A 9,525-nucleotide genomic window follows, 5' to 3' on the forward strand; every position below is an offset into this window, starting at 1 on the left:
TCTCACCAGGATCATAAAACAGAAACGCGTTTAATTCCCTGCGGCATTTATTCATCTTTACTCATAGTGTCAGCGCAATTGAATTTGATTGCATCTGACAATGCGTAAAACTGAACCAGAGCGTTATAGAAGCGACTTCGTGCTTTAATTAGACCACAGTGTCATCGCCGCGTTTCTTACACGGAAACTGCATTACTTTGTATTTTATTTTAATATTGGGTTTCATTTAAAGTGCCCAATTATTTTACCACCGATTTTCTCCTCAATTCAGAAAGTCACAAGTTTCATTTCTAACTAGAATAAACTTTCTTTGTTTTGTTTTTATCATATTATAGGGGGGAAAAATAGTTTTGACCTAAATACATTTGAAACACTATTCTGCTCCACATGCGCCTGTAACGGGGGTACGGTTTTAGAAATGTAAAGTACTCGACAGCGAAGCTCAATAGATGAATGAATGATTTGATAAATGAAAATGTGCGCTGCTGGGAATCGTACGAAACGCACGTGTCTTTTGACGTGTTGATTCTGTAGGAGGCGCAGCAGGCAAGGCGACGGGAAATGCAACGTATTGGAGCTGGAGATCATTACACACCTGTGCGGTTTAACAACACACCAAGCGCGCAGGAAGAGTCAAGAGGCTGATGAAGACGCATTTATCCATCTATGTGTGTGTGTGTGTGGTGATGATGTTAAATAAATACAGCCGGCACACAATCAAAAAAGGAATCATAACAGAGTTACATCAGTTTTCCTACATGTCATTAACATTACCAATGGTGACCTTTGCCGTGTGAGGAAGTCTTTAAGTTCAAAACATCATATACGTACGTGTACAGATTTATTTATTTATTTATTAATTTCTAGCTAAACACCGCCATCTAGTGGCAAGGCAAGAGCGATGCATCATTTGAAAGCTTCGGTTCATTGACCCAAAAGCAAAAAACAAATGCTAAGCGTGATTTGAATTTAAGGTCTTTAATGTACCAGCAATGATCTGTAAAGTCATATTAGTATGATTTACATCACGGGGTTTCTGCAGCGTTCGTTTTTTGGGGTGCTCGTTGCATTGCGACGCGGAATGAAACTGTAATGTTTACAAACCGCTGTTAATAAAGTTGCCTAATGAAAAGCTGAAATCCCGCGATGTTTGGTTTGTTTGCACGATGGCTGTCCGCATGCAGAAGGCGGCTCATGATGTCCAGTCCCGGAGGCGCACCGATGATGTTTTGCAGTCCGAGGGGGTGGATTTCAGCGCGCTGCTGCTGTCTCAGCCTGTCCTGTCGGGTCTCGCCGCTGCGGGCTTTCAGAGCCCGTCCCCGATACAGCTGAAGGCCATTCCGCTGGGAAGATGCGGGCTCGGTACGGTCCCGACGCTCTTCTATTACCTGCTTCGCTAGAGATTCCCAGCGTTTCGCTGTGCTTAGCAATGCATGCATTTACCAGTGTGTCTGAAAACCAGCCGAGCGCTTCCATGCACACGCCGCGGAGTCACCAGGCAAGCTTGCTGGGCGTCGCTGCAGATTCACCCCGATTCTCGTAGCTAAGCGGCATGTCTCTGTCTTTCAGATCTTATTGTACAGGCCAAGTCAGGGACTGGGAAGACGTGTGTGTTTACCACCATCGCTCTGGATTCGCTGGTTGTGGAGAATCCAGCGACACAGGTGAGAAACAAATAAAATAAATCTCATTTACAAATGCAGGTCTCGTGTTAGTAGAAGTGCACGTTTCTTATTGGTAGAATTGCACGTTTCATATTATCACCGCGACTGTTTGAAATGTGTTATTTTCAGTGGTAGTGTATCCTCATCACAGCAGATGAAACGAAAGGGGGGGGGTTGTGAAGCGTACGCGTATGTCTTGAACATTGACCCGTTGCCTTGGTTGAAACGTGTGCTTGTCGGTCTAGGTGCTGGTCCTCGCCCCCACCAGAGAGATCGCGGTGCAGATCCATTCTGTCATCACGGCGGTCGGCATTGAGATCGAGGGCTTGCAGTGTCATGTGTTCATAGGAGGGACCCCTGTGAGTCTGGACATGACCAGGCTGAAAAAGTGTCACATTGCTGTGGGCTCACCAGGTGAGTGCATGCCTGTGATGCAGAGAGATCCAGTGACACTGTGCAGAAGTGTTAGGAGGACTTGCTGTGCAGTGGTGCTTGAGGAAACTACAGCATGCGTTTAATCAGGGTGTCCCAGGAGAACACGTCCTGTTAAACTGACCGGGCTCGTGTGTGCGTGTGCATTGAGATGCACGGCCAGTGCTTTGGAGTGTGCTTCTCTTTATTGTTGTCATGATGTTAAGATGATGAACAGAGGAAGGTATTGATAGTGATTGGAAGCGTTTCCCTTGTGATGCAGGTCGTGTAAAGCAGCTGATCGAGATGGGCTGTCTCCCCACAGCCAGCATCCGCTTGTTTGTTCTGGATGAAGCTGACAAACTGCTGGAGGAAGGCAGCTTTCAAGACCAAATCAAGTGAGAGGAATGTCATGTTAGCAGCCTGCCGTGCTCTTCACACTCTCTAGAAAAGCTTTGAACTGGAAGTGAACCTGCGCACACACAGCGATGCGCGTTACTGAAGACAAACAAGCATCTACTCACAGTTTATACGTGCATTTATATGTCCTTGTGTCAGCAATGCTTTGTTAAACCCATGGTCATCAGGTTGCAGCTCATGAAGCCGTTTTCAGTTTTCATGAAGCTATTAATTTCAATTTCTTCTATACTGCTCTTCACACACTGCTGTCATCAACTCTGCCCTCACACTGATAGCACTGGTTTGGCTTCCTTTTCTCTGCTGCCCTCTAGTGGTTTTGAGAATGAATTACGGACCCTCACATTTCATCCAAGACTGGCCCCACATTGACTATCATTCCAATGTTCACAGACACTGTTGCTTAGCTGTTTTGCTCAGGCTGAGGTTACTGAGACTGCATTGCTATTGGGTTACTCTCTCCCTAGCTGGATCTATTCATCCCTCCCTGTGAATAAGCAGATGCTGGCTCTCTCTGCCACGTACCCCGAGTCCCTGGCACAGCACCTCGCCCGCTACATGAGGGACCCCACCTTCGTACGCCTGAACCCCAGCGACCTGGGGCTGCTCGGTAAGCGCTGCTCAAATCAGCTCGTTTTCCTGCCCCCTCTTTGTTTTTTTTTGCAGTCATTCTGAGTGGTTCTTTTTGCTGCTCTGCGGTTCCAGTTGCCAGCTGTAGATATGCAGTGCTGTCTCCTCATAGCGCTGTAGTTGAGCTCCATAGGCAAGAGCGTGCGCTTTGAGTTCCTGTAGTAATGAAAATAGAAGGGCTAGTGGAATGGCATTATGGAGTGAATGGGAGCCCCGACCATGCCACCGTATAACCTGTCTATAAAGCGCTGCTTCGTAGTGAGGGAGCCCTGTGTGTAACACAGGCTAGATCAGCAATAGAGTCCTTATAGAAGAGACAACGCCACCTAGTGATCTGTTGCTTCGGACCAAGTTTCTTTTATTTTGCTAGCTGTACACTTCTGGGGTCGGTGCCTGCTGATATAAAGGCATGCAGGCTGATCTAGTCTGTGTTAAACATGACTGGCAGGTAACCAGAACAGAAGAGCAGCTCCTGAACTCAAAGCACGTGCATCCAGATCTCCTGAGATCTCCCCCCGGACACCCTTGCAATTGACATGGTTCATTTTAATGCTTTTTAAATAATAAATACATTGAGAGCAGAGAAGGGCAACCAGAGTAATCCCAGAGCTCGATGCGTGAAATAGTTCACACTTGGAAACTCCCCATTAGATTAGATTATTGGTAGATGTTGTTCATTCCCGAACGCGCAGAAGAAAGCGTGTGTTCATAGCCTGGGCCGCTGTGTGCTGCTCCTTGTTTTCTAACTGTGCTGCTGTTTCACAGGACTGAAGCAGTATTACAAAATTGTGAAATCCCACCCGCTGCCTCATAAGATCTTCCAAGAGAAAGTGCAGCATCTCCTGGAGCTCTTCAGCAAGATACCGTTCAACCAGGCGCTGGTCTTCTCCAACTTACACAGCAGGTACCAGCGCCGGCCGCTCTGCTCTCAGTAAAGACAAGTGCTTCTTTTCCACGTGGTCTTTAACCTCTGGGTCTGTCAGTGACACACAGATTTATACTTCATGTTTACAAACCCTTCTCTGTGATATACGGTTCTACTCCATTCTCCCGGGGGCGTTGTGTTCACTGAGATTCCTGTTTCTAGTTTAATTTTGAAACGCAGTCTGTGATGCTTGCTATGTGTGTTTGTGGCACTGTATCCTCTTTCCAGCTCTCTCTAAAAGTTGAGCCCGGTCTTCCTTTGATGTGTGTTTCTTCCTACTAGGGCTCAGCGCTTGGCAGATATTCTCACTTCAAAAGGCCTCCCCGCTGTGTGCATTTCAGGTGAGTGTGTTTCTATACCAGTCCCTGTGGGAAGCAGCAAGGGCCAAGGCTGAAGCAGCTTTTCATTCCTGTTCAGTGTTGGCAGATGCAGGCTGTACCTGCTGTTGGGACTGGCCTGTGCGTCGTGCTCAGCACCAGTTACTTTGGGGGGTTTATTCTAGATCAAAACAATCCACTGCAGAGTTTCATTCCTGCTTCGAGTTCTTCGCTTGTGCAAATGCTGTTTTTGACCTCGTATTTACCATGCGAAGAATAAATAAACTGTAAAGCTTGTTTCAGTTACTTTCCGATAGGAAAAAAACAAAACAAAAACCCAACAAACTTGTGTGTGTGTTTCCCACTCTCCCTGCTCGCTGTCTCTGTGTGTGTGTGTGTTTCCCACTCTCTCTGCTCACTGTCTGTGTGCGTGTGTGTGTGTGCGCGCGTGCGTGTGTTTGTGTTTCCCACTCTCCTTGCTCACTGTGTGTGTTTTCCACTCTTCTTGCTCACTGTGTGTGTGTTTCCCACTCTTCTTGCTCACTGTGTGTGTGTTTTCCACTCTTCTTGCTCACTGTGTGTGTTTCCCACTCTTTTTGCTCACTGTGTGTTTCAGGCAGTCTGACTCAGGACCAGAGACTGGAAGCCATGTCGAAACTGAAGCAGTATAAATGCAGAGTCCTCATCTCTACAGACCTGGTGAGTGACAGTGGCACGATGGCTGCTTCTAGAAGAGCTCCTACCCCTGGCTTTGTTTCAGGAACCATGTACGATTCTTCTGTTGTGTGGTTTGTGTTTATTAATACCATTTGTAAAATGCTGTTGTCTTTTTCAGACGTCCCGAGGGATCGATGCAGAGAAAGTGAACCTGGTGATTAACCTGGACGTGCCGCAGCACTGGGAGACTTACATGCACCGCATCGGAAGAGCCGGCCGCTTCGGTGACTATCTACCGCTAACCCCGGTCACTCCACTGCCGAGTCATTTGTATTTGATCAAATTTGAGCCAGAAACAGATAAACAAAGTGCCGGGTAGGGTGTGTGTCAGCAGCCAGGTCCTTTATAAAGGAAAGGGCTTGTTTCATCAGAAATGCTTGTTTCAACTCAGTTCTTCATTGAAACATATATATATATATATATATTTTCATTCATTTGAAATGAAGATCTCTGATATTCGCTAAGCTTCTGTTTGCAAGCCGTGCACTGTCTGGGTCCCCTAGAGGCTGAAATTGTAATTTTCAATACAAGTCAGGAATAGACAGTCTCTGGGAAGCTGCTCCTGCCAGCCTGCAGCCGTACCTTATTGCTTGTTGTCATGGCAGCTGACACTTTGTTTCGCCCCTGAAGCTGAAAGGCTTTGTGATTCTCCATGGATACGGGCTGAACAGCAGGGAACTTCAAAGAAAACAATACAGTTCGAGAGACAACCGCAGTACCATGTGACTGTTCACGGCCAGTCCTCTCTGTTCATTGTTTATTTTCACCTGCGCTAATTTTAGTTTCTGCTTTCTTTAGGTACTCATGGCTTGGCAGTGACGTATTGTTGCCATGGCGAGGAGGAGAATGAAATGATGACCATTGCTCAGAAGTGCAGTCTGAACCTCTCCTGCTTGCCAGGTACCTGCATGTTTAAAACCACCTGAGCAGCAATGTGCTGGAAGAGTCTTGCTGTAGGAGGTGACGGTGCCGGCTTCGACGCCACAGCTACACGTACAGTCCGCTGTCTGGGGATGAGCGTCACTGTGTTTGTGACACAGCTGCTTCCACAACCCTGATTAGCACTCGTCTTCATCTACCTTCCCCAAGCTAACATCGGGTAGTAGTTAATCCCTAAGAAATTGCTCTATCGCTGGCATGACCGTTTCTTTACTGACTTGCCCACATACTGTGAATATGGGATTGAAAACTAGCTTTTCATTATACATAAGCTGGGTCTTGAAGGATCTGGACGATTTGCATCAACAAGGTGATGAGGTAACCTATTCCACCCCCTCCCTGCTCTCTGTGTGAAGAAGTGTCTCCTTCCCTCAGGTCTGTCTGTTTCATTTCCACACTTCGCTCCTGCTCTCTGTGTAAAGAAGTGTGGGGGTGTGGTTTCTGAATCATTCAGCAGACAGGATATCAGTATAACTGAGTGATTGGGCCTGTGAGTAGCCTCTTCATCACCACTGTGTGCTCCGCGTCCTAATCTCCCGCTCTTATTGGTCCCTGAGATTGTAATTGCAATCAGTGCTGAAGCCCTCACAAGATCGCGACTGTGTGAAGCGCTGTCATTGCACGCCTTTCCTTGAAGGGCAATTCTACGCATTTAAGTGCATTCTGAGTTTATTCTGTAAATTAGTTTATTTTTAACTTAAAGGTGAAGTTTCCAACATGCCAGTATGCATGTCTAAAAAACAAGAGAATGACACAGAGTGCTGCTGGAACGATGGCTTGAGTCATTCACAAACTCTCCGCGGTTTCATTACTGCAGATGCTGCCCTTTGAAAATTTGCGCTGTCTAATATTGGTCAAGGCCATCTTCTGCAGTGCCGGTTGTAAAGATAATTTGCTTCCACGAGTTTCTAATTACTGTTGCATAAGGAAGTCATTGAAAGCTGTTGAAAAGGCTGCAATCTTTTGGAAGATTGTATGCTGCGTGATTCATTTAAAAAGTAATCAGTAATACAGTAAGGCACAGGGAGAACATGTCAAGGTCATGTGTTGGAAATGATGACTGCTTTCAGAATGAGAATACCATGTGTTGAAATGCTTTGAATCTGCTGGGCATTGCAGGAAGGAAAAGGATGTTGTAGCTATTGTGTATGCAGATGCCTGTGTAAAGAGCTCATTCAGAACATTTCACAATTGGTTTGTAGTGAGGGTGCTGATTTGAGAGCTTGCATGCATGCCTTTTGTTGTAAAGCCCCTGTTTCCTAGTGTATTTTGTTCCCCCTCTCCACTGTGGGCAAATTGCCTGTGTAAATACATTTAATCTGGAGTGGGCAGTTACCCACAGTGGAAGATACAGGACTAAATTCTCAATGATTTACTGTAAAATATTTTAATACAGTTGTGTGGAATTGGCCATGCGTAATCTGAACTGGAGAAAACCAGAAGAAGAGTAACTTTGGCGTTTTTCATGCTGTGTTTTCCTGACATGCTTGTGTAGACACATGCTCCTCACGTGATGCCTTTCTTTTATTTCCAGACCCCCTCCCACCAGGATTAATGGAAGAACCCTCTGACTGGGATGTTACCATTGAAAGTGTCCAAACCTTACCGCATACACCTGCAGCCTCTCCCGAGCTCAAGGAGAATCAGGACCCAGGACTTCGGATAGAAGGCACTGCAAGCCCCTTCCCTTCCAGGGGGGCTGAACCTCCCAACACTCAACCATTCTCACTGGGGAAACCCAAACCCAAGAAACCTGTCCAGCCCCGAACCATCCAGACAGATCCCACCCCCAGAAAGCCTGTCAACATCTCCATGCTGAGAAACATTTCTACCTCTCCGATAACCCCCAGGGAGCTCCGAGAGAAACCCCAGAGCCTCTCCATCCAGGACCAGGTAGCTCTGCAAGATGTACTGCCTAAAATCTCCCCGCTGCCCTCTTTCAAAGCCAAGCCCCGCTGCATGAGACCTGTGAGCCTTGCAGAGCTGACTGAAGATTACGAAAGCTTTATAAAAGATGGGCCCGGGAGAACAGTGGAGATTATCAGACGGTATACCGGTTCGAATGACGCTGGCCAGCAGACCGTTGAAGAGGTCAAGGTGAAAGATGGTGTAGAGCAAGGGGTTCCGCAGGCTGTTTCTAGGGACTACGAGAGGGAGAGCAGCTTCAATGCTCGGCTTAGTTTGTACAGTGACAGGAGCACCTCCTCTGAGGACGATGAGGATTCCAGGGGCGTGGACCGGGAAGCTCTTGGAGAACCAATGGAGGTTTCAATGCCAATTCAACGTTCTGTTGAGAAGATCTCAGCCTCTCCACCTGCTGTTCCTAAACCATGCACTCGTAACCGATGTGTCTTTGCTGAAGCATCAAGTGAGCATGCCAGGGGTAAGACTGGCATTCCAAAACACAGAGCTGGGCTGGATCCCCGTCCTGAACCACCACGGCAAAAGTCCAAGGCAAGGGGTAAAACCGGAGCTGAAGAAAGCCAGCTTGGGGCTGAGGACCATGAAGAAGCCCTGGACCAGGGGTACGAACAGCACAGGCAGGACAGTCCTCAGGAATACTGGAAGGCCTATTTTGAGGCTTGGCATAGATACTACGCTGCTGTGGGGCAGCCCCTTCACAGAGGCAGCCGAAGATATTTTAACTGGATGAGTGTGTATCAGATGAACTCTGTGTACATGGAAGAGCTGCTCAAGCATTGAGGAGTGCAGTCAGTGAAGGGACCTTTAAAAACGAGACTCTCGCTTTCTAGTTTAGTAGAGTGGGGGTTACTGTCATAGCGCATATGTGGGTAATAATAACACTATGTAACACAATTTTTGTTCCTGGGTAGTAAGTGTTATTTCCTAATTGCTTATGCCTCAAAAGTATAGAAAATGGCTATTATTCCCCACAAACTTTGCTTTTGTGACCAGGACAGTGATATTTCAAAATATCACTATTTCCAATGGGAAAACTGGCAAATGTGTGTCTTTTCGTTCACATAAAGTCAGAAAAAAACAACATATGAATCCAAATTAACATGCATTTATACTAAAGTAATACAAAAATGACTATTTACAGTATAATCGTAAATCTCGAAAAACTACTCACTTCTAAATGTTTTGTAGTCATTTTTGTATTACTTTAGTATAAATACATGTTAATTTGGATTCAATGACTCTTAATGAATTTCTGACTTTATGTGAATGAAAAGACACACATTTGCCTGTTTTCCCATTGGAAATAGTGATATTTTGAAATATCACTGTCCTGGTCACAAAAGCAAAGTCTGTGGGGAATAATAGCCATTTTCTATACTTTTGAGGCATAAGCAATTAGGAAATAACACTTACTACCCAGGAACAAAAAAAAAAAAAGAAAAAAAATTTGTTACACTGTGTAATTTAACAAGGCAAGACGTCATTGATTTCACGCGAATACAGAATAGTTATAGACTTGGTAAAATAGCTGATTTCAGTTTTCTATACTTTTTTATTATTTTTCTGACGAATATAAAGTTTA

General features: G+C 45.8%; 1 protein-coding gene across 1 annotated transcript; it reads left to right on the forward strand.

Moving 5' to 3' along the window:
* The first annotated feature begins 1,078 nt into the window (after nt 1-1,078).
* On the forward strand, nt 1,079-8,884 carry LOC121300100 (probable ATP-dependent RNA helicase DDX20). The gene is made up of 11 exons (XM_041228500.1): nt 1,079-1,362; nt 1,570-1,664; nt 1,910-2,078; nt 2,359-2,473; nt 2,960-3,102; nt 3,888-4,026; nt 4,330-4,388; nt 4,981-5,063; nt 5,200-5,305; nt 5,880-5,981; nt 7,555-8,884. Exons 1-11 carry the CDS (start codon nt 1,167-1,169, stop codon nt 8,721-8,723), a joined length of 2,376 nt encoding a protein of 791 aa, XP_041084434.1. The 5' UTR covers nt 1,079-1,166; the 3' UTR covers nt 8,724-8,884.
* The last annotated feature ends 641 nt before the right edge of the window (nt 8,885-9,525 follow it).

This window comes from Polyodon spathula, chromosome 25, assembly GCF_017654505.1.
Source record: "Polyodon spathula isolate WHYD16114869_AA chromosome 25, ASM1765450v1, whole genome shotgun sequence".
NCBI classification, from domain to species: domain Eukaryota; kingdom Metazoa; phylum Chordata; class Actinopteri; order Acipenseriformes; family Polyodontidae; genus Polyodon; species Polyodon spathula.

Bases quoted from the DNA above. Each gene is read 5' to 3' on its own strand.
- LOC121300100 (XM_041228500.1), top strand. From the start codon at position 1,167: ATGGCTGTCCGCATGCAGAAGGCGGCTCATGATGTCCAGTCCCGGAGG. The intron at 1,665-1,909 runs GTGAGAAACAAA...TTGTCGGTCTAG, and splicing joins TGGAGAATCCAGCGACACAG to GTGCTGGTCCTCGCCCCCAC. The intron at 2,474-2,959 runs GTGAGAGGAATG...CTCTCTCCCTAG, and splicing joins AGCTTTCAAGACCAAATCAA to CTGGATCTATTCATCCCTCC.